The sequence below is a fragment of the Platichthys flesus genome, chromosome 10, assembly GCF_949316205.1.
Source record: "Platichthys flesus chromosome 10, fPlaFle2.1, whole genome shotgun sequence".
NCBI lineage: Eukaryota > Metazoa > Chordata > Actinopteri > Pleuronectiformes > Pleuronectidae > Platichthys > Platichthys flesus.
This window is the reverse complement of record NC_084954.1, coordinates 2319119-2346505: the sequence shown is the minus strand read 5'-3', so window position 1 is coordinate 2346505 and position 27387 is coordinate 2319119. Positions and strand designations below refer to the sequence as shown.

General features: G+C 43.0%; 2 protein-coding genes across 4 annotated transcripts; both read left to right on the top strand.

Annotated features, from left to right (window-relative positions):
* Window positions 1-8256, top strand: LOC133962472 (E3 ubiquitin-protein ligase TRIM35-like). 2 transcript variants are annotated; one of them, XM_062398089.1, is made up of 3 exons: window positions 1-169; window positions 3317-3417; window positions 3854-8256. In XM_062398089.1, the coding sequence occupies exon 3, from the start codon at window positions 3871-3873 to the stop codon at window positions 5251-5253; it is 1383 nt and encodes a 460-aa protein (XP_062254073.1). In that variant the 5' UTR covers window positions 1-169; window positions 3317-3417; window positions 3854-3870; the 3' UTR covers window positions 5254-8256. The 2 variants fall into 2 exon arrangements, with proteins under 2 accessions (XP_062254073.1, XP_062254074.1); XM_062398090.1 differs by having other exon boundaries at window positions 3317-3425.
* A 618-nt stretch (window positions 8257-8874) lies between these two features.
* On the top strand, window positions 8875-14775 carry LOC133962348 (E3 ubiquitin-protein ligase TRIM35-like). Of its 2 annotated transcripts, none has more exons than XM_062397917.1 (3): window positions 8875-9020; window positions 10122-10222; window positions 10659-14775. In XM_062397917.1, the coding sequence occupies exon 3, from the start codon at window positions 10676-10678 to the stop codon at window positions 12056-12058; it is 1383 nt and encodes a 460-aa protein (XP_062253901.1). In that variant the 5' UTR covers window positions 8875-9020; window positions 10122-10222; window positions 10659-10675; the 3' UTR covers window positions 12059-14775. The 2 variants fall into 2 exon arrangements, with proteins under 2 accessions (XP_062253901.1, XP_062253902.1); XM_062397918.1 differs by having other exon boundaries at window positions 10122-10230.
* The last annotated feature ends 12612 nt before the right edge of the window (window positions 14776-27387 follow it).

Here is a 27387-nt window from a genome sequence, read left to right as displayed (position 1 = left end):
CCCCACGAAGAAGAAGTCCTGTTTTCCTCCTGAGACCTTCCCATGAAACGTGCAGAGACAGAAGCTCCAGCAACAACTCGACATATCACCACAGTCTAAACGGTGATCCTGCAACTAGACGTCCAACCTGAGAGTCAACTGAAGTGATCACCCGGTAATGGAAACTCTGGTGAGTGGACACGGTTAGCTAGTCACTGCTAGCATCATGCTAGCGAACTTTGGAGAGAACTAATACTGTTTCTAAGTTGCTATTTGAAAGATTACCTCGTTAAAACCAATCGGAGTAATAACATAGTGATTATTAATGTTTCCAACGAACTTTAGCAGCTTGTTAACATAGTTTACACCATGTTTAATGTTACCTACCAGGGATTTTCAACCAGGGGTCCGCGGCCCCCTGGTGGTCCGCGACGGCATTGCAGGGGGTCCGCGACATTAACTCTGATATTTCAACACATTTCAAGATTACTATTGAATATCGTGAAAAATATGTAAAATAAGATAATGGTGATGTAGAGAACCTTGTAACCGACTGGGGCTAGAAACTTCCAGTAGTTTTCATCTGTGCATGCGTGTTAAAGGGATAGTTATGTGTCGGTCATGAACGATTTGTTTGTTTCGAACGAATCCTTACAAGGACTCTGGAGTAACGAGTCCTCTCAAAGAGAGATTCGTTCATTTTCTCGTGGCCGCGCATCGGGACTGTGTCATAGGCTTATGCAAGTCGCGTGAAAAAGGATCCAAAGACTCGTATCCGGCAGATGAACGAATCACTGATCCGAAGACTCTGTTGGCAGAAGAACGAATCACTGATCTGAAGACACGGATGGGAGGTGAACTATTCGTTCATCTGCCGGGTACGAGTCTTTAGATCATTTTCCACGTGACCTCCATAGGCTCAGAAGAGGAAAAAGTTACCTCATTCCCTTTCGCGTGACCGCTCTTAAAAAGCAGCCATGACTGACAGCTCTTGTGTGGCAGATCATATATTTTTTAAGAAAACCTCCTCTATTATATACAGTAAAACATGACAGTTTGTATGGTTTTAAATTGTCATTTATTGTCACACTGGCATTTAATTATCACGGGAAATAAGTACTCTGCACTAAACTGTAAGTGTAATTGTAAAGTGAAATTAAAAAAAACAGTCATGACTTGTGAATAGGTCTGAACGATTAATATTTAATATGCAATTCTTTTATTTTATCCTCTCTTTCCCCCCCTCCAAAAAAACGTAATGAATGATTTAAATATGACCAACACAATATTAGATAGTGTACAATATTCTTTCCCACATTTTTATTCAACTGCCCATTACAGAAACAAGAATAACAAATCAGTGTGCATTTAAGTAATTTAATCAAAGTCATTGTAAGTATAAACACAAGGCATGCACTTTTTAAAACCTGTGTGCAAATTTACCATCTTGAGATTTTTTTTTTTTTTAAATATAGGTGTCTTACTGCTCCCAAGTCAGTAACATTTTCACTGTTGGGAAGGATACTTTCAAAACGTATTCCGTTACAGAATGCAGAATACATGCCCAAAAATGTAATCTGTAACGTATTCCGTTACATTAACTAATCTGAGTAACGTATTCTGAATACTTAGATTACTTCCACATTGAATTGCATTTTATAAGTGTAGGAATGCGGCGTTGATATAGTCAGTGGAGCAGCAGCAGTTTAAGCTCTGTGTCTGCGGATGCAGCGGGCCAGCTGGATGTAATAATGAATTAATAATGAAAATATTAAATAAAACAAAAGAGCGAAAAACAAATACTTTGTAATAAAACCATTAATTGGCATAATAGCCAAAACAATTAATTGCAATAACAGTCAACTCTACCACGCTCGCTAGTTGAGAAACAATTTCTTAGGAGAGTTATAACACTTACATCTATCCAGTAGCAGTTCTCCCAACCAAATGAATAGACACGCTTCAATCGGGCCTAAGCACGCCCCTACAGTTGGCACAATCCATGAATTTTATTGATCACCGTTACTTTAACGTTCTCTCAACATGTCAGCTACATGTCTGTACATTTAAGTCATGAATGTTATATATTGATGTACATATGGTTCTGAGATGCAGTACAACTACAAACTGCATTTTAATTTTGTTTTCAATTCTTAAGCACTGAAAATCCACCATTTTGTTGTTTTTTACACAGATTTTTCTAGATTTGTTAAGCAGATATATCTAGATTTGTTTGAGTTTTTTTAAATAAAACCAACATGGAAAACCAAATGTTAAAACTTCACACACGTTATAGAAGGAAAGAGTAAATGTTACCCCCCCCCCCCCCCCCCCCCCCCCATACTGGTGCTCATTGTATCGTGGAGGTAACGTTGAGACTAGCAATGTTGTGATTTGGAATATGTTCTAGGATGCGTTAATAGCGGATAGCAATGGTCTCCTATGCAAGTGCATCGCAGGAGCAAATAATCTGAACAGCAAATGCATATCTTAAATTGAAGCTTTAAGTTACACTTCGAATTATTCTCAAGTTTAAGTCAAGTATAGTGACATGATATAGTAATGATTTTATCACATAATATATAACTGAAAAAGGATGTATAAAACAGATAAGCCCTTTGCTAAGTGATGTGAAATACTTTATTGTTTTGATTTGTACATTATTATTTATTGCAAGCTTCCAAGCAAGTGAAGTCTAATGTTATACTAGTGGTTACTGTGATGTTGTTTTATCACCTCCGTGTAATCTGAGTGCACCCAGGTAATGGTTACACATATAGAAATTAGAATTAGAAAACAGACACAGATTATTCTGCACTTGTGTATATTGTTTCTTTTAGGCAGACTAGAAGAATCTGAATCCTGTGATCTACTTCCTCTGACCGGCACCAACACCTCACACACTCCTCTCCCCCAAGACACACATGTGATTTCAGCCCCATGATCCCAACACTCCAGGGGGTCTTTTGTCTTCATAGTGGCCAGCCGCCATTTGAAACCACACTTTGTCACTCACACAGACACGCACACACAAACATACACACATGCTAGCACACGTAAACTCACATTCACATGTATATAGTAAGTTCACTTATTTATATTTTTATTATTTTTATAATAAATGTTTTTCTTAAAACACACATTTTGTCTTCATAATGTTGCAGTGTGAAGTTTGCCAACCTCCATATCCTTCATCTTTGCTAACTACTGACATGGTCATTTTGGTTAAAGTTAATAACTTCATTATTCATCAAAGTTCCAAATTTGTTGTTAATACTTTCTTGAGACATAATCAATAAATTGTCTCTTCTCCTTCCTTTACCTGTGAATCTGAAAGCTGAGACAGCGAGCTAAACCTGGATCGTGGCCTACCGTATGATCCAGACCGAACCTGATTCGCTTGCCAAGAAGACATCAGACTCCAGTCCTGCCCGTCAGGTAGACCGGTAATTAAGTAGTTTATAGATACAGTACACATAAAGACCCGGACCAGAACAGAACTGGTGGAACCTTCAAGCGCACACTATTCATGGACTGAACGGACTATATCCTGGGAACTGTACATATACACACACTAGAAGGACTGATTTCTTTTATAAGAATCATACAGTTTCCAAACAATCTTTTTAATTTTACACTGTTTTATATTGTGGTTGTTGCATGACCAATTGTGAAGCAATAAACTGTTCTTTGTCTCAGGCCTACCTCTCCTTCGAATCTAGGTAGATGTTTAGTACTTTTTGTAGTACTAGCCCCAGACAAGTGCTACATTTGCATTTTGCTTCAGTCTCTTTAATTCCTTTGATATGGGTAAACAAGAAGTGAACCTCAGTGAAGTTCTTGGAGCTGTGACTGACTGACTGACTGTTTTCAGCTTCACCTGGAGACTCAATGGCTTCCAGATCAGAAGAGGATCTCTGCTGTCCCGTCTGCCGTGATGTCTTCAGAGATCCTGTCATTCTGTCATGTAGCCACAGCTTGTGTAGAGACTGTGTAAAGAACTGGTGGAAAGACAAAGAAGAAAAATTGTGTCCACTTTGTAAGAGTAGATCTTCAAAGCGTAAACCACCTTGTAACCTGGTGTTGAAGAACCTGTGTGAGGCCTTCATACTGGAGAGAGATCAGAGCTCTTCACCTGCTCTCTGCAGTCTGCACTCAGAGAAACTCCAACTCTTCTGTCTGGACCATCAGCAGCCAGTTTGTGTCATCTGCAGAGATTCAGAAAAACACACCGGCCACAGATTCAGACCCATCGATGAAGCTGCACAACAACACGAGAAGCAGCTTCAGGAAAATCTGGAGCCCTTGAAGGAGAAGTTACAGAGTTTTGAATGTGTTAAATCAGAGTTTGAACAAACAGCAGAACACATTAACGTCCAGGCCGGACTCACAGAGACACAGATCAAGGAGCAGTTTGACAAGTTTCATCAGTTTCTGGAGGAGGAAGAGGAGGCCAGGATGGCTGCACTGAGGGAGGAAGAGGAGCAGAAGAGTCGGATGATGAAGAAGAAGATAAAGGCTCTGAGCAGAGACATAACGTCTCTTTCAGACACAATCAGAACCACAGAGGACGAGCTGAGAGCTGAAGACATCCCGTTCCTGCTCAACTACAAGGCTGCAGTGGAACGAGTCCAGCAGCGCCCCCTGCTGGATGATCCACAGCTGGCCTCAGGAGCTCTGATAGACGAGGCCAAACATCTGGGCAACCTGAGCTTCAACATTTGGATCAAGATGAAGGACTTGGTCTCCTACAGTCCTGTGGTTCTGGACCCAAACTCTGCTAATCCATGGCTCGCCCTGTCTGAAGATCTGACCAGTTTGAGACGAGGAGAGGAACAGGATGTTCCTGATAATCCAGAGAGGTTTTGTCCTTTTCCAGTGGTCTTGGGATCTGAGAGTTTTAACTCAGGGACTCACATCTGGGACGTCCTGGTTGAAAACAGTAAATGCTGGTCACTGGGTGTAATACCAGAGCCTATCGAGAGGAAGGGAGAGTTGCTGTCTAAACATTGGGGACTACTTTTCGATTCAGGTACATACAAAGCATTGTCACCATCAGGATCATCTGATCTCCCTGTGAAGAAGATCCAGAGGATCAGAGTGAAACTGGACTGGAACAGAGGAGAGCTGTCGTTCTTTGATCTTGATATTAACAAACACATTCTCATCTTCAGACACACTTTCACACAGAAGATGTTTCCATACTTTCACATTAGAGATCCCTTGAAGCTGTTACCTATGAATGTCTCTGTGACGCTGAATCGGAGCAGTTAGAGATGAAGAATTTATTCATCATTTTTATTTCTTGGAGAGAAATCTGCTGAATTTAAATGTTACCCTCATTATTCTATTATCATCATTTTCTGATCTTTGTCTTTGGTTTGTTTTTTACTTTTATGGAAAATGTTTTCTATCATTTAGATTTTGTGTGGATCTATGAAGTCGAGCAAACTGATGAAGATCCAAATAAAAACACATTTATCAATAACAGATGATCATTGTTGACCTTCAACAACTTTATTCAATCTCACACATCAGTAGAAATGCTGCTTTCACAAACTCTGGTCTGGAGCTGGAGATCTACCTTCAGGGTAAATTCAGTGAAACAACGTGATGACATCATCACTCTGTGGTGGAGTCTCAGCTAACTGTGACTACATTTCACACAGAATCACACTTTGACCTCATTGTCATGTTTCTGGTCTCACATCGTTTGGTTAAAGAGCAAACTGAGCATCCGCTTGCTAGGTAGCATTAGCCTCGCTTGCGTTAGCTACATTAGCATTAGCATTGTTATCTTACATTACCCATTAGCCACCATTCTTGAGGCTGTTAAAGTGAAGGTCATGGCCGACACACAATTCAACAAATTATGAAGTACATGCTGAATTAGTGACGTTCTCCATGTTTCATCTACAAACAGCCAAGTGTTTTAGTTTGATTAATTAAACACAACAAGTATCAGAGATTATTTTCTATATATTTAGTGTTTGATGTTAAACATCTGTCTGTCATGCAGCTAACATGGGGGGGTTAGTAATCTTTTGAAAAAAGGTTATATAAATGAATTATCTATTGATGACTACAGGGAGATAGAAGATTTCATTCTATAGTTTCTTTATCCTCACCAATGATGATAATACAAAGAAAATGTAAATTTGAACTTTACCATGTTCGATGCTGTTGCTGATTCTCTCACCTTTGTCACTACGACGTATTTTGAACTTATTACTGTTTATTTAGTCTGTTATCTTTAATTGATGAAATACAAAGTTCATCTTTGTGTCTGTTAGCTGCAGCGGTTGGATTAACTTCTCTTCAGCAGCTTCACCCACACAAACTGCTGCATGTTCATATTTATGCATTTAAAAAGGGAGATGCACATTAATTAATAGGTGTAGTGGAGTCCATCATATCATGGGTCAGATTTAATGATGCAGGCTAGTATATTGTTTACTTTAAAGTGTGTAGTTCAGCTCCGACACACACAAACTCTAATAAAGTCATGTATTTTTATTGTGCCTTATAAAGACCAGTTATAAGCCAATGTTCAATAGGTCTATATGTAAGTGTTTATATTTCTTTATGAGTGAATATGTGTATTAAGATGTTTGAAGTAAAGAGACACCATAATAATTGAATGTATGTTTTATGCACTTTAAAATGCAGTTACACTCAGAGAAATGCTTGTACTTGAAATTGTGTTAATTTGAATAAGATGCAGTCTGGATGAGGAACTGAATGCTCCGTGTAGTTATTGCTGCTGCAGTCATGCTGTATTCTACAGATATTCTTTGTTGCTGTGGTACACATACAGTACATTAGAATCAACATAATACTGTCATATTCTTATTCATCATCCTCAATGTAGCCCAGTGACTGTGGAGCATTTCTTTACTGAAGATAAATGTGACGATGTAAAATAAAAAAACTGTCAAATAAAAATGTACGCAGTGAATTTATAGAACGAGAGTGAAAATAAATGATTATTCACAAATAACAAAGATGTAACACAAGTGTTTGTGGGAAACAGAGATTTAAGTGAAGTGAACGCGACCGAGAGTTTTGACTCAAAACTCAAGAAACTAGCTTCAATTGATTTTTATCGGATTCAAACGACGTGCAAGTGAGAAAACGTCCATGAACCTACTTTAAGTTCGGCTCCAATCAGCTCATGTTCCTCTGGCTCTCTTTGGTTTTATTCATTTCTGTTTTACACCTTCGGGTTTTAAATTTCCCTCTTCAAAACTCAACTGTTTCATTTCTTCTTCTTCGCTGAGACTCCAGTTGACTGTTACAGCGCCCCCTCTCTGTGGTAGTGGGATAACATCTTCTGCATTCTAACTCAAAGAGAGGTGAAGGAAACACCAGGGTCCTTGAAGCATGAAGAAGAAAATGGACACTTGAATTTTAATAAACTTCCAACAAAGCTTCTCTGGACAATGATAATGACTTACAGTAACTTCACCACTCTAGTCACAACTGTTTACTGTGACTGCGACTACATCCTGGCATCCCTCGGACTCACTGGTGTTGAAAGTAAAACCTAGCCATAGCAAAGTTAAGTTAGCGCTTACGGTGAGAAACAAGAGGGACTAACTGAGAAATGTCTCACAAATGTTGATTAACTACTATTTATTACTCACCCTATTTAACTGAATAAATTAATATATCTGAATAACTCAGCTTAATATCAACGATGACAAACAAGCAGGTGAGAGTTCCAGTGCAGGTGCTGGTTAGTCGGTTAACGTCCATGAAATGTTCCACTCCAGTCAATTCAAACGTTTTCAGTATCCGGTCAGTGAAGGGCATCAGCTAACCACGTTGGATTCATTGATTTGAGGACCTCATTCTCATGAGGTTGACATGAATGAATTATATTCATCAGAAATGTCTTTAAGTCATGAACATCAAACAAGAACGAGTCATGTAATGGAAATAAACACGATTAATTAATTTAATGGAAACATAATTCTAGTTAACTAACCAAACACATGATCAAGTTGATTCTACTGAGTGTAGTAAGTACACTCAGTTAGTTTGTGTGTTTATACTTTTATTATTTCATGATAAATGTTCCTCTGACCGGCACCAACACCTCACACACTCCTCTCCCCAAACACACACATGTGATCTCAGCCCCATGATCCCAACACTCCAGGGGGTCTATTGTCTTCAAAGTGGCCAGGCGCCATTTGAAACCACACTTTGTCACTCACTCACTCACAAACATACAAACATACACACACGTATACTCACATTCACATGTAGTAAGTTCACATAGTTAGTTTTTATGTTTATATTTTAATTATTTTCATAATAAATGTTTTTCTTAAAACACAAATGTTGTCTTCTTTAATGTTGTAAATGTGAAGTTTGCCAACCTCTTAACTCCATATCCATAATCTTTGCTAACTACTGACGTGGTCAATTAAAGTTAATAATTTTATTATTCATCAAAGTCACAAATTTCTAGTTAATAATTTCATGAGACTTAATCAAAAATTTGGCTATTTTCCGATTGCCAAGAGGTAGCTTTAATGTAAAGTAAAGTCATTATTAAATATTCATATTAAATATGTTTCTGATTTATTGAATTCCCAAAGTCACATCATATAATGCTGTCCCACTTAAGGTATAATAATCACAACAAAATGTACAATCATTTGATGATGTCATACGTTTTACTTCACTCTCACACAAGTTAATGAACAAACTTGAGCTGATTTGAATTAATAAAACCATATTTCCATTTTCTGACATTGTGAACATTTGTCTGTTACCCTCATGAAATCAAGGCTACTGACCTCAGGAGTAGTACAAGTTATTGCCAAAGGGGGGCGCACTATGCGTCCCCGCTCAAACCAATCCCCACGAAGAAGATGTCCCGTGTTCCTTCTGAGACCTTCCCATGAAACGTCCAGAGACAGAAGCTCCAGCAACAACTCGACATATCACCACAGTCTAAACGGTGATCCTGCAACTAGACGTCCAACCTGAGAGTCAACTGAAGTGATCACCCGGTACTGGAAACTCTGGTGAGTGGACACGGTTAGCTAGTCACTGCTAGCATCATGCTAGCGAACTTTGGAGAGAACTAATACTGTTTCTAAGTTGCTATTTGAAAGATTACCTCGTTAAAACCAATCGGAGTAATAACATAGTGATTATAAATGTTTCCAACGAACTTTAGCAGCTTGTTAACATAGTTTACACCATGTTTAATGTTATAGTAGGAAAGAGCAAATGCATTTCTTGAATTAAGCTGAAGTTACACTGTGAATTATTCTCATGTTTAAGTCAAGTATAGTGACATGATATAGTAATGATGTTTTCAATAACATATTACTGTAAAAGGATGTGTAAAACAGATAAGCCCTTTGCTAAGTGATGTGAAATACTTTATTGTTTTGATTTGTACATTATTATTTAGTGCAAGCTTCCAGGCAAGTGAAGACTAATGTTATACTAGTGGTTACTGTGATGCTGTTCTATCACCTCAATGTAATCTGAGTGCACCCAGGTAATGGTTACACATATAGAAATTAAGTTAATGAGATCTCATGTAAGAAATAGAATTAGAAAACAGACACTAATTATTCTGCACTTTGTATAGATTGTTTCTTTGAGGCAGACTAGAAGAATCTGAATCCTGTGATCATCCAACTAACTATTTCCTCTGACCGGCACCAACACCTCACACACTCCTCTCCCCCAAGACACACATGTGATTTCAGCCCCATGATCCCAACACTCCAGGGGGTCTTTTGTCTTCATAGTGGCCAGCCGCCATTTGAAACCACACTTTGTCACTCACACAGACACGCACACACAAACATACACACATGCTAGCACACGTAAACTCACATTCACATGTATATAGTAAGTTCACTTATCTATATTTTTTATTATTTTTATAATAAATGTTTTTCTTAAAACACACATTTTGTCTTCATAATGTTGTGGTGTGAAGTTTGCCAACCTCCATATCCTTCATCTTTGCTAACTACTGACGTGGTCATTTTGGTTAAAGTTAATAACTTCATTATTCATCAAAGTTCCAAATTTGTTGTTAATACTTTCATGAGACTTAATCAATAAATTGTCTCTCCTCCTTCCTTTACCTGTGAATCTGAAAGCTGAGACAGCGAGCTAAACCTGGATCGTGGCCTACCGTATGATCCAGACCGAACCTGATTCGCTTGCCAAGAAGACATCAGACTCCAGTCCTGCCCGTCAGGTAGACAGGTAATTAAGTAGTTTATAGATACAGTACACATAAAGACCCGGACCAGAACAGAACTGGTGGAACCTTCAAGCGCACACTATTCATGGACTGAACGGACTATATCCTGGGAACTGTACATATACACACACTAGAAGGACTGATTTCTTTTATAAGAATCATACAATTTCCAAACAATCTTTTTAATTTTACACTGTTTTATATTGTGGTTGTTGCATGACCAATTGTGAAGCAATAAACTGATCTTTGTCTCAGGCCTACCTCTCCTTCGAATCTAGGTAGATGTTTAGTACTTTTTCTAGTACTAGCCCCAGACAAGTGCTACATTTGCATTTTGCTTCAGTCTCTTTAATTCCTTTGATATGGGTAAACAAGAAGTGAACCTCAGTGAAGTTCTTGGAGCTGTGACTGACTGACTGACTGTTTTCAGCTTCACCTGGAGACTCAATGGCTTCCAGATCAGAAGAGGATCTCTGCTGTCCCGTCTGCCGTGATGTCTTCAGAGATCCTGTCATTCTGTCATGTAGCCACAGCTTCTGTAGAGACTGTGTGGAGAACTGGTGGAAAGACAAAGAAGAAAAATTGTGTCCACTTTGTAAGAGTAGATCTTCAAAGCGTAAACCACCTTGTAACCTGGTGTTGAAGAACCTGTGTGAGGCCTTCATACTGGAGAGAGATCAGAGCTCTTCACCTGCTCTCTGCAGTCTGCACTCAGAGAAACTCCAACTCTTCTGTCTGGACCATCAGCAGCCAGTGTGTGTCATCTGCAGAGATTCAGAAAAACACACCGGCCACAGATTCAGACCCATCGATGAAGCTGCACAACAACACGAGAAGCAGCTTCAGGAAAATCTGGAGCCCTTGAAGAAGAAGTTACAGAGTTTTGAATGTGTTAAATTAGAGTTTGAACAAACAGCAGAACACATTAAGGTCCAGGCCGGACTCACAGAGACACAGATCAAGGAGCAGTTTGACAAGTTTCATCAGTTTCTGGAGGAGGAAGAGGAGGCCAGGATGGCTGCACTGAGGGAGGAAGAGGAGCAAAAGAGTTGGATGATGAAGAAGAAGATTAAGGCTCTGAGCAGAGACATAACGTCTCTTTCAGACACAATCAGGACCACAGAGGACGAGCTGAGAGCTGAAGACATCCCGTTCCTGCTCAACTACAAGGCTGCAGTGGAACGAGTCCAGCAGCGCCCCCTGCTGGATGATCCACAGCTGGCCTCAGGAGCTCTGATAGACGAGGCCAAACATCTGGGCAACCTGAGCTTCAACATCTGGAACAAGATGAAGGACTTGGTCTCCTACAGTCCTGTGGTTCTGGACCCAAACTCTGCTAATCCATGGCTCGCCCTGTCTGAAGATCTGACCAGTGTGAGACGAGAAGAGAGACAGACGTTTCCTGACAATCCAGAGAGGTTTGATAAACACGCCTCAGTCCTGGGATCTGAGGGTTTTAACTCAGGGACTCACAGCTGGGACGTCCTGGTTGGAGACAGTACAAGCTGGACACTTGGTGTAAGAGCAGAGTCTGTCCAGAGGAAGGGATACAAACTGTCTGGATCATGGAGAATATCGCTCTCTGAAGGTAAATACAAAGCAGTGTCACCATCAGGATCAACTGTTCTCTCTGTGCAGAAGATCCGGAGGATCAGAGTGAAACTGGACTGGAACAGAGGAGAACTGTCGTTCTCTGATCCTGATACTAACAAACACATTCACACGTTCACACACACTTTCACTCAGAAGATGTTTCCATTCTTTAGCATTATAGATCCCTTGAAGCTGTTACCTGTGAATGTCTCTGTGATGCTGGATCAGAGCAGTTAGAGATGAAGAATTTATTCATCCTGTTTATTTCTTGGAGAGAAATCTGCTGAATTTAAATGTTAAACTCGTTATTCTATTATTATTTTAATAATTTTCTGATCTTTGTCTTTGGTTTGTTTTTTACTTTCATGGAAAATGTTTTCTATCATTTAGATTTTGTGTGGATCCATGAAGTCGAGCAAACTGATGAAGATCCACATAAAAACACATTTATCAATAACAGCTGATCATTTCTCACATTCAACAAACTTTATTCAATCTCACACATTTTAATTTTTTTTTGATTTCAGTCTTTTGGTTTCCTGTTTTATTTTGTAGTCTGTGTTCCTTGTGTGTCGGCTCTGTCTTAACTTCCTGTCGTTGATTTGATATGTTTCACCGTGGTGAGATATGGTTTGTCTTGTCCTGCTGTCTCGACCAGCTTTCCCGTCCGGATCTTCTGTGTTCCCCGTGCACCTGGACGCACAGCTTCTGCTCCTGTTTTCTCAAGAGTAGGCACCAGTGTTTTTGACTCTCCAGCAGTCACCTGTTAGTATTATGTTTTGTTTTTGTCTTGTTTAAAGACTCTTTTTATACTAAATACCTTTTTGCTTATAACCTCTGCATCCTGGGTCCATCTACCTCCACAAACCTTAACAGAACGATCCGACCACATTATGGACAAAGCGCAGATGAATTTATTTTACCGAAAAGTTTTTTATTTTGATACAGTGATCCAGGCACCCGACACCAAGCTAAAACATTTGGGGATATTTCAGTGGTGGAGGCATGGCTGAAAGAATGGCCATGGGTGAGCCATTTTGTCCCGTACCTCGTGGAGGTGCAGGACAGACTAGAAAAATACTGCAACCCTCCAGCCCCATCCTCAAACCCTTTGAGGCAACCCGCCTGGCCCGTGGTGGACCCCGCAGCCTGCAGAGGAGGTCTGCGGTTGGGGGCCCCTCACATCTAGAGCCTTCTCACATGCAGCAGCCTACAGCCCCTTCTGATGACCGATACCTGGGTGGCTGTTGGGCTTGAGGAGGTTGCCAGCCTCCAAAAAGGTTCTGGTGTGGACGGTGGAGGGGGGGCATCCATAGCAGAAGCCTCTCTCTCTAGCAGCATGCTCACAGGCACCAACCACCTCCAGCCCCGACTGGGCCCCAGCCAGACCCAGTCCCTGCTCCGCGCCGGAGGCTCCCAGCTGACGTCCCCTGTGTTTTGGCGTCAGAGATCCTCACTGCACCTGCTCCGGTCCCTACTCCTCGCGGAAGGCTCCTGTCTGCCGTCCCCTGTGTTCCGGCGTCTGAGGTCCTCGTGGTGCCAGCTCCAGTCCCTGTCCCGCGCCGGAGGGTCCCGGCAGACTCCACTCTGGTTCCGGCGTCGAAGGTCCTCGCGGTGCCAGCTCCAGTCCCTGCTCCAGTCCCTGTCCCGCGCCGGAGGGTCCTGGCAGACGCCACTCTGGTTCCGGCTTCGCAGGTCCTGCCAGCTCCAGTCACTGTCCCATGCCGGGGGGTCCTGGCAGACGCCACTATGGCTCTGGCGTCCGAGGTCCTCGCGGTGCCAGCTCCAGTTCCACAGACGCCACTCTAGTTCAGGCGTCGGAGATCCTCACGGTGCCAGCTTCAGTCCCTGTCCCGCACCGGAGGGTCCTGGCAGACGCCACTCTGGTTCAGGCGTCGGAGATCCTCGCGGTGCCAGCTTCAGTTCCTACCCCGAGTCCAGGGTTGGGGTCGGATCTCTTGCCCTCTGCCCCTGGCCAGTCTTTGGGCCGCCCGCCTGAGGAGCTCCCCTGCTTGGCTCCTGACCGGCACCCGGGCTGTCCACCGGAGCCCTTGTTCTCTGCCCTTGAGCGGCCACGGTGCCTACCTCCCGAGCCTCAGAACTCTGCCTTTGAGCGGCCACGGCGCCGCCCTCCTGAGCCTCAGAACTCTGCCTTTGAGCGGCCACGGCGCCGCCCTCCTGAGCCTCAGAACTCTGCCTTTGAGCGGCCACGGCGCCGCCCTCCTGAGCCTCAGAACTCTGCCTTTGAGCGGCCACGGTGCCGACCTCCCCAGCCTCAGAACTCTGCCTTTGAGCGGCCACGGCGCCGCCCTCCTGAGCCTCAGAACTCTGCCTTTGAGCGGCCACGGTGCCGCCCTCCTGAGCCTCAGCGCTCTGTCCCTGAGCGGCCACAGAGCCGTCCACCCGAGCTCCAGGGCATGTCCCGGAGTCCCTCCTCCCTCCCGTGGCAGTTCATGTTTTAGGCTGTCCGGCCCTTGAAGGGGGGGTACTGTAATGTTCTGTCATTTTAGTTTGTTGATTTCAATCTTTGTGTTTTCTGTTTCCTGTTTTATTTTGTAGTCTCTGTTCCTTAGGTGTCGTTTCTGTCATATTTTCCTGTCGTTGATTGTCGTCCTCAATCCTCATGTGTTTCACCTGTGTTTAATTGCCCCTGCCCTCCCTGTGTATTTAAGCCTCTGTGTTTTTTATGTCCTCTGTCGAATCGTTTGTTCTCTTACTAGTTTCTACACGTCGTGAGATATGGTTTGTTATGTCCTGCTGTCTCTACCAGCTTTCCCGTCCGGATCTTCTGTGTTCCCCATGCACCTGGACGCACAGCTTCTGCTCCTGTTTTCTCAAGAGTAGGTACCAGTGTTTTTGACTCTCCAGCAGTCACTTGTTAGTATTGTGTTTTCGTTTTTGTCTTGTTTAAAGACTCTTTTTATATTAAATACCTTTTTTGTTTATAACCTCTGCATCCTGGGTCCATCTCCTTCCTCAAACCGTAACACACATGAGACATGATTCATGTTTAATCACATAAAGTCTGTTCACATATGGAATAATCCAACATACAGGTGCATCTCAATAAATTAGAATATATCATGGAAAAGTTTGTTTATTTCGATAATTAAATTCAAAAAGTATAACTCTTATTATATACAATAGATTCATTACACACAGTGAAATATTTCAAGTGTTTATTTCTTATAATTTGGATAATTATGGCTTACAGCTAATGAAAACCCAAAATTCAATATCTCACAAAATTTGAATATTGTGAAAAAGTACAATATTGTAGACTCAGGATGTCCAACTCTATTCAGCTAATCAACTCAAAACACCTGCAAAGGTTTCCTGAGCCTTTAAATGGTCTCTAAGGCTGGTTCAGTAGGCTACACTGTCATGGGGAAGACTGCTGACTTGACAGTTGTCCAGAAGACAGTCATTCACACCCTCCACACGGAGGGTAAGCCACAAAAGGTCATTGCTAAAGAAGCTGGCTGTTCACAGAGGGCTGTATCCAAACATTCATAGAAAGTTGAGTGGAAGGAAAAAATGTGGTAGAAAAAGGTCCACAAGCAACAGGGATAACCTCAGCCTTGAGAGGATTGTGAAGCAACGGCCATTTAAGAATTTGGGGGAGATTCACAAGGAGTGGACTGAGGCTGGAGTCAGTGCATCAAGTTTCTACAGTCTGTGATGGTTTTGGGAGCCATGTCATCGGCTGGTGTTGGTCCACTGTGTTTTATCAGGTCGAAAGTCAACGCAGCCGTCTACCAGGACATTTTAGAGCCCCTCATGCTTCCTTCAGCTGAGAAGGTTGGTGGATCCAACGAAATTTAGCGGCTTGTTAACATAGTTTACACCATGTTTAATTTTATAGACAGAAAGAGTAAATTATAACACCCCCCCACCACCCCAATACTGGTGCTCACTGTATCGTGGAGGTAACGTTGAGACTAGCAGCGTTGTGATTTGGAATATGTTCTAGGATGCGTAAGTAGCGGATAGCAATGGTCTCCTATGCAAGTGGCAGGGGCAAAGAATCTACACAGCAAATGCATTTCTTAAATTGAGCTCAAGTTACACTCTGAATTATTCTCATGTTTAAGTATAGTGACACGATATAGTAATGATGTTATCACATAATATATTACTGAAAAAGGATGTGTAAAACAGCAAAGCCAAGGGCAATTTCCTTTCTCCTGCTGTCAACCTTTTTTCAAAATTGTGTAACTTTGTACATTTTGGGAGAGGTACAGTGCGTACATGTAGACAATAATCACAGATCAATAGAGAAAACAAATAAATGAATAAAAACAAGCCGAATAAAAAACAACACGTTAGAGGGTGATTTGAGAGAGAATGGGATAGAGGTCGGTGAGGCTCGCTAAATCAAGGCAACATTACAGGGTCATTCATTCAATACTTCCACAAAGTCTGGCCTTAAGCCTGAAACATGCTTCTGCGTTTTCACGGGCCCGTAAGCGCAAGAGCCCTTCCGGGTCCCTTACGTGCTTATGTATCCCTTCTTACGTGCTGACGGGCGTCGCCCCACTTTTCTAAAATTTACGGCAAAGCTCCGCAAGCTCACTCAGCCCGCAAGGCTGTGATTGGTCTGCTCTACATCCCTTCTGGAGCTGCATTTCCGGTTTCATGCCCCATAATACAGGCAGAGACAACGGAAGATTTTAAAAAGAAGAATGGACAACTGTTCGGTTGGAATCGTGAATACACTCTCTGCCATGGTTCACCGTGTGTTTGTAATGGAGAACACGACTGGTAGAAGGTAAATAAACAGTCAACAACGATTGCCACACCCACAAAGAAGGCGTCTCTCAGGTCGTCTTCGACAAAAAGCATTACTCCGCCTAGTGTTCTGGCGCGGAATTGCTTTGTAAGATGCGCAACGGTTGGGGAAGCATGAATGAAAACGGGTCTTGCGCCACAGCAGCGTGAAAAGACACAGACGCAGTCGCAGAAGCATGTTTCAGGCTTTAGGGGTTTTACATATCTCACCCATTTGCTCCATAATATATTTAACATAGGTCTTTCCATCGTATTTGCAAATGTACACAGCCTTTCCTTCTACATTGGCTGGGGTGAAATGTCTCCACACATGAGATAGTGCACGTGCCATTGTTCTGTAGCATAAGATGAGAAAAAAGCTTGTAAAAAACACTAATGCAATACCAGAGATATAAATAGAATCGTCTTTAAAAATATTTTACAATTGATGGATAAATGAATAGTTTCGCTAGATGGACAGATGAACAATCCTCAATCAGCATGTTAATATATTTCCCCCAGTAATATCATCGAAACTTACCTGACTTGTCCTGCACACCACTGCAGGCCTCAATAGCCCTGCTGTAGTGTGCAGGATGCTGGGAATTGTCTGCACCTATGACAATTCCCGGTGCCCCTATCATTAAATCAAATATATTTCTGTAGAAAACAAAATCACTTCCAGGGGGGGCATAAATGTTACATAATGACACTGAAACACCATCTATTTTTCCAGAGACTATTATATATCTCCCTTCTTTGTCTGCTACCTTTTGAAAGATGTTCAAATGATACTTTTTGGGATATTCAAATTGCTACCCCTCTCCTACGGCCTGATTTATAGGATAAATAATATACCTTTTGAAAACCCCATTCGCTTCAATTTTTCGTGTTCTGATGGGCTGAGGTGTGTCTCTGGTAAAAACACAACATGTGCTTTTCCCTTTTCATTTTTGATAATATTTGACTTCTCTTTGCTGGGCTCAAAATCCCTTTCAGGATCAGCTTCAACATTTAAATTCCTCCTAAATGCTGAAGGTGCATCGACTTCTGTTTGTGAGCAACATAATAAAACATGTTGTGGTTCATGTTGAACTGTCTCCTGCTGCTGTGACACACACATGTCCAGTAGTAAAGCATCTTGTCTGTGACGCTCTGTCCTCATGGGGTCGTCCCCAGTGTGTGACTGCACATCGCTCTACTGACTGAATGATTCATCAACGTGTTCCAACACAGATTCACAGTAGAAATGTTTTGCATCCCAAACGCAGCAGCACAGAATACACACGTGTGAATGAGCTGCAAACAAAGATGGAGGAGCTCTGAGTTTAGTTTAAAAAGAAACGAGGGAAGCTTCACGTGACCTTTTGTCTTTCTCCAACATCACAGGTTGATTCTCTGCTGGAGGAAGTGATGGCTGCCGCTTTGATGCACGTACATAATAAAAGTGTACGAGGTGAATCTATAGAACGAGAGTGAAAATAAAAGATTATTCACAAATAACGATGATCTACAGATGTAACACTGGTGTTTGTGGGAAACAGAGATTTAAGTGAAGTGAACCCGATCGAGAGCATCGATTCAAAACACAAGAAACTAGCTTCACTTGGTTTTTATCTGATTCAAACAAGGTGTAAGTGAGAAAACGTCCATGAACATACTTTACGTTCGGCTCCGTTCAGCTCATGTTCCTCTGGCTCTCGTTGGGTGGATGTAAAACTACTGTAAAGAACTCTGATTGGTCATCAAGACTAGAAAAGTGATATATAAATACACCAGTTACCCTCTTCTGCATTGTAACTCAAACAGAGGTGAAGGAAACACCAGGTCCTTTAATCATGAAGAAGAAAATGGACCCTTGAATTTTAATAAACTTCAAATCTGTTGAACGAAATGTTTACAGATGTTATTCCAACAACCTGTGTCCAGGGGGACGTGCATGTGAGTGGTCACATGATCTCTGCAGGCTAGTTAGACGTGTTGGACGGAGATAAAAATGATACTGAACTGAAATGCAAATATATCAAGTATAATGTACAATAAGTATATGTACATGTATTTAGTTGTGTATTTATACACTCTTGAGTTATCTTCTCGTCTTGCTGCTCACGTAAAACCTTCTGTTGTCCCATTTCCTTTCTTTGCTATTTCATTATTTTACTTTCATTAGTTTTGTGAACCTAGAATTAAACTGGGGCCGGCGGCAGAACCTCAGCTTCAGCACACGTCACCCGACATGACAGCAAAGCTTTTATCCCTGTTGTTCGCTGCCAAAGTCGCAATAGGGAAACCTTTTCATCATCTAATAAGAAAACCATAATAAACGGTAAACGGATCAACAGTAGAAAAAAAGGAAAGCGTTTTAACTGTGGCTCGCCACATCATTAATTTCCCCATCGAGTGAAGAAGCAAAGGCAGAGCTGTGATTTAGCCGTGACTGATCCGTGAGTCAATGCACGGTGCAGTAATGAGAGAGTATTAAAGAGCCAGAGCCCGTTCAGCACGACCCTGCTGCAAATATTTACCCTCCTCATCCATCACACCCGACTTCTCACTGTGCATCGTGACTCTGCAGCGACTCCTCTCTGTGTCAGTTGTTCTGTCTGTGAATGGAAGGTTTATTCTCAGCTTCTTCTGAGTTCACTGCAACAAGGTTTTTCAGGATCCTGACAGAGCAGCTTCTGCTTCTTCAGGAGCCGTGAAGCCACCGTGCTCATGAGGGTTTTTTAGTTAGTAGTAACTTTGCAGATTCAAAATTGTACATGTGCAACGTGTGATCAGCCTAAAACGTAATGTTAATACTCTTATGTCTGCGAGACAAACACCCATTTCTATAATTGTGTTTTATCAAGTGTCTCTTTTTAAACCACAGCTCCACAGTCGTCATGTAAAAACTGAGAGATTAATGCAACTTGATCGATTGATGATAATAATCAATTATCATCTCAAACGAGCTTTAAGCCTCTGTTGTATTTTTTTAAAAACCAAAAGGAAATGAGTATATTGTAACAATACAATTTCCTACTGTGCGATTATTTTGTTCTTATCTACATAAGCCTGAGGTCGTGTTTTAATCCTACAGGATGCAGAGAGACCTCGACCCTGACTTCTTCTGCAGTGTTTCACATTAGATACTTTGACTGTGACGACCCGCTACAGTCAAATTTGTCCCATGGTTTCATTATGTAATTAAAAACTTGTATCTTACTTATAAGATTGACGACTATTCTCTTACACACACAATGACCCATCTGTCACAGTCGGACAAAACTTCAGCAGCAGTGGGTGAAATCCCTCCTGTGTCCGTGGCCCGTTAAAACATCCATAATGTTTTTACCGTCCTCAGCAGTGCCAGGCTGCAGAGATCATTCAATGAATATTGAAATATTCCACAAGGCTGGATTTGAAAAAGATCGGCAGGAGATGATTTCTTCACCAACTGTAAATGTGCTGCTTGTGCTGGAGAATGTGTTGAACCACGAGGAGGCAGAAACACGGTGACGTCCAAAACAGAATGGGGGGGGGGGGGGGGTAGCTCCTCGGATGAAGCCGAGTCAGTCAATCCCATTTATCCCAGAGCTTCTGCATAAAGCCAGAGCAAAGAAGGAGCCTCTGGCTTTTATTCTTATTTCAGCTGGAATCTTCTGAGACTAGTTTTTTCATTAAAGTGAATAAATCAACTGGACACTTTCAATAAAAGGTTTGAATGGACAAACTGAATGTTTATTCATCGGTCGATTTAAAAGTAGTTTTTCTGTATTTGTTGTTTTTTAGTTGATAAAGGTTTTGTACAACTGCAGTTAAAGGATATTCAGCAAATATTAATCAGTCTGTTTGGTTTTCACATATTATGAAGGGAGAAACTTGAATCATGTGATTTGTCTTTTTACATTTATATAATCGGCTGCAGGGTTTGTCTTCACCTTTTATTTACATTTTGATCTAAGATTTACTTCCTGTAATATCTCATTAATCGAACAAGAAGTTTCTTCTATCACACTGTGCACAGAGATGGTATTTATATATTTTACATATTCACATATTCATGTACTTTTCCATATTTTCCTGTGTGTGACAGGATCAGAAAAGCAGATCCATACCCTGAGAATAGAAATGTACACACACACACACACACACACTTTACTGTGCGGACAGTCTGCCGCTAACATCGACCTTCAGGAAGCTCCTAAGATGGTTTGGTGGCAGAAAAAATAACATGTCGTGCATGTAAGTGTGTGTGTTTGTGTGTCTTTATGTGTGTGTGTGTGCAAATTATTCTTCCTCTCTTTACATCATAAACACATGAATCAACTGGTCAGACAATCGGAGAGAGCTGCTGTGTTTCAATGAAAGTTTCTACTTCACGTGAACAATGACGCACTCCACAAAATCGATTCCGTGGTCGTCCGCTGTCGCTCCATCCGGCGAGGTTGTTTCTGGCTGCGTAATGAAAACAAATGGTGATGTAGCTCCGAACGCAGCCTCATCCATCCACATCTAATGAGATCTATTCGCCATCACGGAGGGAGGACACCGCGTTCCCCGAGCTGTCCCTGCAGTTCCACCTCCTCCCCCGGGCCCGGCTTCCGAAATGTGTTTAATGGAATTGGTCCTGGGACTTTTCACTTGAGCTCCGAGCAGCAGCAGAGAATCAGAACCACACGAAACTCAAATACAGAGCGAGGAGGTTAGTGTGTCAACGTCTTCTACTTTGAGATGTTTGTTAGAGGAAGGGCCTCAAAAGAAAGATGTCAGGAAAGGTCATGTGTTCAAATATGTCTCAAGTTCCCTTTTATTGCCGTTCCACCTCAAACAAAGTATTTGTACATTAAACAGTACACAAGATATTGCATACAATTACTACAGATTAAGGTACTTTGTGCACACGTATGTATAATCACAGTAAAATGTACCATGATTGGTAAAAAAGAATAAACTGAATATATTTAAAACAGATGGAACAAATCAGGTGTCAGCAAAGTAATAACCCCATGAAGCTACTGTGAGTGAGCATTGAATATTAATTTTTAATATAATATATCTATTGTATTGTATTAAATATATAATATAGGATGTGTAATTGTAATTGTAAAACAGCAGAAAAGTGAAGTTGTGAAGTTCATTCCGAGCTGGATGTGATGTTTCTCTGCAGTGTGGTTATCTGAGGCCATCACAGCCGGAGGAGTCGTCCCGATTGGTTCATTTGCTGCTTCTGCTCGGGACCTTCACCTGCCGAGGCCTCAGATTAACAATCAACCGGCTGACGGAGCTCGCTCATGCAAAACCGACATCAGAGGACAAACAAAGAGACGGAGACACTGAGAGTCTGGACACAGCCTCACACACTGAATCACAATATGAGACACGCACACAAAGTACAAGTATATTACAGCTATATGACTATTTCTATGCAATCATCAGCTTGATCACCTTGTGTGGTTTTAGAAATGTACTGTTAGTAGTTAGTAGGAGTTGTTTATCCGGAAAAATTATGTTTATCTAATGGCTACACATTCTATTATTATTTTTTTATTTACTAGTTTGCACACTTTGTATATAATTTCAATAAATGTGCATTTCCCTTGTTGTGTATATAATAGAATTTTTGAACAGTTTGTAATGCAAATATTATGTACTTTAGTTTTTATGTTTAGTTGGTTTAGTTATTTCACATCAGACAGAAACCACGCCTCGAAAAAGGCCAGATTTGTTTTATACCTAGATCAAAGAAAACAATGAAAATGTTGAAATGCAGTTTTTGGATAATCTAGTGAGCGACAGGGGTCAGTGTACAAACAGGAACATTAAAATTAAACCTTTTGTTTTCTGCTGTCTCAGCTTCTAATGTAATATTCAGATCTGGAGAAGTTGGAACTGGACACTTTGTTCTGCTGCTGGTTGGAGGCAACAAACAAAGAGCAGGGCTGATGTTGGGTGTGAGTCAGAGGTGCATCACTCACTGTGTGTGTGTGTGAGTGTGTGTGTGTGTGTGTGAGTGTGTGTGTGTGTGTGTGTGTGTGTGTGTGCCCTTCAAACACTCTGAACTCGTACTAATGAAGATGCAGTAGAGGGAGGAGGCTCCACCCCTGCCAGGATGTGTGTGTGGGACGTAGGTGGAGGGGTGAGAGAGGCTCCCTCCTTCCCTCACCCCTCCACCTCCTCCAGTCTGACTCTCTCTCTCACCATCCTTCCGCTCACCCAGCCAGACTGTGTGTGTGTGTGGGGGGGCTCCACATCTGCCTCAGTCCCCCCTCCCCCCAACACAAATCCAGCACTCATCAGATGGGCCCTGTCTGTTTGGATGCCAAGGTGGCGGCAGGTCGTCCAGCCACACCGTGCCAGGCCCTCAGCCAGAACACTGTGTGTGTGTGTGTGTGTGTGTGTCTGTTTTGGTCACCTGCCTGCAGAGGCGGCCATTGAGAAACTTTTGGAGAAGGTTTGAAGACAAATTTCACACCGGGTTCTGCTTTGGCCTCCTCACCAGGTCAAGGTGTGGACGTCCACGTGCAGCACATCCACATTGAATCATCTTTGACCTGATGTCTGTGATTCCATCCAGGTCACGTCTTCTGTATTTCATTGTTTTCAAGTGATTTAAATTAAACTTAAGAAATCATCCTTTAGGTAAAATCTTACTACTTCAGCATCGAACATTCCTCTGCATCCCTGTTACTTCATGGGACTTTCCTTTGGGCGGCGTCTCATTTCAAAGCCGTCGTTCGGAGGTGGGACGGCCTCTCTCCCCCTCCGTCGATGCCAAAGTCGAACACATCAATCACACATTTGTTTTCCATTTAAACGGAGACTCTTTCAAGAAATGTGGAAATATCCTCTCGGCAGCGCGTCGCCTCGCTCTTCCTCTTTCAAGCCGGCTCATTTAGCTGGGGTTTATTTTTCCCTCCTCCCACAGCTGAGCTCCCACCACATCTGTGCTGTGGTTTGGTTTGTGAAGGAGGGAGGGAGGGGTGGAGGGAGAGAGAGAGGAGGTGTGTGTGTGTGTGTGTGAGGGAGGGTTGTGGAGAAAGCAATCTGAGTCCACCAGCTCTGCATCAAACTCCATCACATGTCCCCTGATTACCTGGAGAGACGTCTTCAAGACGCACGATGAGACTGCATCAGCACCGAGGGAAATAAGAAGCGTGTTATCAGCCTGGAGACGGCTGCAGGGAGCTCAGCACTTTCTGCAGAAGGAGGAAGGGGTGTGTGGGGGGGGGGGGACTGGAGACACGGAGGTGCCACAAATGTCCTGCGAATCTGAATCATCAGCTTGCTTTCCTACCTGTACTCAGACACTAAAAGAGACGGAGACAGACGAAATGTCTTCGCTGGTTCGTGCACGGGACACAAACTCTCTCACTTCACCTGAGCAGGCGTTGTCTCCTGGTCTTACTGGGAGTGGGTGAGTGCAGGCGGAGGAGAGAACGACTGGGAATCAGCCGTTATGGTGATGAAATGCTGATGATGGCCCTTAAAGAGTCCTCAGAGAGAGAGAGCTGCCAATTAGAGGGAGGATGGTGATGAGACGGGAACAATACAGCTACACACACACTAACACACACACACACACCAATCTGCATCTTCTTACAACACATAAACAAACTCATGCAGTTGGACCTGAACCCCAATTTACACAATGTATTTCAAAACCTAACGTTTACAATGAAACAGCCAGACATCCCAAGAGGCTTCACTGATGTGGTGAATATGGTGAATCAATGTGACTTTAATCAGTATTTTATCATAAAAATGTATAAAATGGTGCAAAAGTTTGAGTTCTCCTTCCGCAGCCGCAGGTTTGATTCCCACCCGGCCCTTTGCCGCACGTCTTCTCCACGCTCCCTTCCCTTTTTATGCTTCAACTCTGTCCAGCGCCCCCTTCAGGCACCTTCTCCAACAGGGCTCATTTACCTCCACTGTGCAGATGAGCGATATGAGAATATTTAATGTTAACCATCATTTTTCAGACAATTTAAATATCTGACTTCCTGTATCGTGATCAGACTGAAGACATTTCTCTCTTCTCCAGAAATAACATCTTGAGTTTGTTTATTTCTTTTCTTTACCAAAGATATCTTCACTTTCTCTCCTCACTCTCGTGCACACAGAACCGTTTTCCTGCCAGGGAAGCAGCAGCAGCAGTCGGGGGTTTGATTCTGTTTCTCCGGTGTTAGTCGGTGGAACTCGGTGAAGTCACCAGACACCGGGATCCACTGGAACTCTTAATGAGTCTCTGAGGACCGGCCGGCAGGGCGTCCGCCAGGAAAGCCCGTTTCAAAAGATCTAATTTCATCCCTGCTGCTCAGCCCCTCCCCTTCCAGACACGCAACCTGCATCAGGCCTCACCACCTGCCAGAGCGTGCTGCCGTCTCATCCCTCCATCCCCCCCATCCATCCATCCCTCCATCTCTCTATCCATCCCTTCATCCATCCCTCCATCTCTCTATCCATCCCTCCATCCATCCATCCCTCCCTACATCCATCCATCCCTCCATCTCTCTATCTATCCCTCCATCCATCCCTCCATCTCTCTAGCCATCCCTCCATCTCTCCATCCATCCCTCCCTACATCCATCAATCCCTCCATCCCTCCATCCATCCCTCCATCCCTCCATCTCTCTATCCATCCCTCCATCCCTCCATCTCTCTATCCATCCCTCCATCCCTCTATCCACCCATCCCTCCATCCATCCCTCTATCTCTCTATCCATCCCTCCCTACATCCATCAATCCCTCCATCTCTCTATCCATCCCTCCATCCCTCCATCTCTCTATCCATCCCTCCATCCATCCCTCCATCCCTCCATCTATTCATCCCTCCCTCTCTGCCCCAAACCCTGAACCTGGACAGCCGGCCCCCCGCTCGGCCTTCAGTCACCTGAAAACATGATTTGCATTTAAATGAAAACTCATTATCGCCGCAGAGTGAGTTTCATGAAGAGGACCCGAGCGCAGGGGAGCAAGGAGTCGTGGTAAATATTTGTTAAAGTCACGGAGGCTCGTGGTGAATAGATGAGAAGAGGTTGTCGTCCTCGGGTGAATATCCACGACGAATGGAAATAAAAGGACGGAGACGTGAAGAAGTGAGGTTTGAAGTGGAATGATAAATAAAGATGGACCACGCGTCTTCCTCAAAACATCCGGAGTCAAAATGTTCTGGATACGAGGAGACTGAGCCAGAGTGATCGGGGGGGTGGAGCCGAAGTATCAAGGTTCCATTGTTACTCGCGTTCGACCAATCATGAGTCAGTCTCAGCTGTCAATCATGACGTCTCAGCCCGTTTTTTGAAATGACAGAAACCTGTATTTGATGTCCCGTCTGCTAACATGGAGGAGGCAGGGTTTATGACCTATACTGCAGCCAGCCACCAGGGGGCGAGCTAGAGACTTTGGCCTCATATTTGGGGAGATTACAGCTTTAATACTGTGTGATTGACAGCTTGTACTGTGCAGGTGTAGGTTGGCGGGCAGTGTCCTCAAGATCTCAGGCAGGCCCCCCCCCCCAATCCTTCACTTATTTATATATATATATGTTATGAGATGATGAATGGCACAAAGCTGCTTATTAAAGGCTAAAGTTTCACTGGTCTGAGCAGCTCCCAGATAAAATCTAAAGTAAAAGTTTCACTCTGTCCATCAAACGAAGGATTGAGAGGTTTTTAAAGCCGCGATCAAACTTGTGGAGGTGACGGAGACGCTAACAGGACGTCCTCCATCATCGTGGTCTCCCGCTGACCACAGGCGCTGGGTGGCCTCCTGTGACGAGGCTGCGTACAGACGCCAGAGGGCAGAGGTCACCGCCAGCCGGGGAAACGGATCTGGATTCCTGTTTGGTCTGGATGGGAGTCAGGTCCAGAGTCTCTCTCTCTCTCTCTCTCTCCTACAGGGAGCTCGGTGTAGCTCGCCCACTAGCTGAGTCGGGCACAAAGAGCTCCCAGCTTCTGTTTCCACTCGTCTGAGATGTTCCACATCGGGATGCACGGCCCTGTGCACACACACTGCATGACCAAAAGTATGTGGACACCCAAACATGGGCATCAGGCTGCTCCTTCTGCAGAGTGCATGGAACTCGGCTGCACAGAATCACGAGAGCATCAATGACACACAACACTGAGGACAGGCGATCAGGTCTCAGTCGAGGTTCCAAGAGGATCTGGACGTGGTCTGAGGTCTGAGGAAGTTCTTTGAAACCAAACTGGAAAACTAATCTCACATTCCAACAGGAAAGTGTCTCACAGTCGTCCGCACACATTCAAGCAGTTTTCACACGTGAACTCTGTGAGGTGTCATCAACACTCTGACTTTCTTCTAGACAGTTCCATCCTCACGTGGTTTCACTCGGAACCGTTGCCCACAGTGCACGTCTGAAAGCAGCTTTAGAGAAACACTAATATGTACTAATACACAGGAATGTGACTGTAAACCATCCAACAGTATCACTTACAAGTACATTGATATAGAAATGTGTCAGTATGGACGGAAAGTGTAATTTAATAATAATAAAAAATATATATACTTAAGACTTGAAGAGTGAACTTATCCTTTAAGTGAGGAGTTGCTGTTCTAACTGCAGATATTTTAATAATAAGAGATTTCATAAAGTGCTTAAACCAATTTTAATGTTTTGTTTTCGTTACACGGCTCAGAAGTATGTGGTTTGGGGGGGGGGGGTGGATGAATTCAGTTCTTCTCTCATCATCACCTCGACTGAGATGGTGAACTCTGACCTCTGAGGCTCCCCGCGAGCAGAGAAATGAACTGATTTGATTTTCAAGTGCACGTCCATCACTCAGGATAAT

What these genes read in the sequence shown, in the direction of transcription:
- LOC133962472 (XM_062398089.1), top strand. Translation starts at nt 3,871, where the DNA reads ATGGCTTCCAGATCAGAAGAGGATCTCTGCTGTCCCGTCTGCCGTGAT.
- LOC133962348 (XM_062397917.1), top strand. Translation starts at nt 10,676, where the DNA reads ATGGCTTCCAGATCAGAAGAGGATCTCTGCTGTCCCGTCTGCCGTGAT.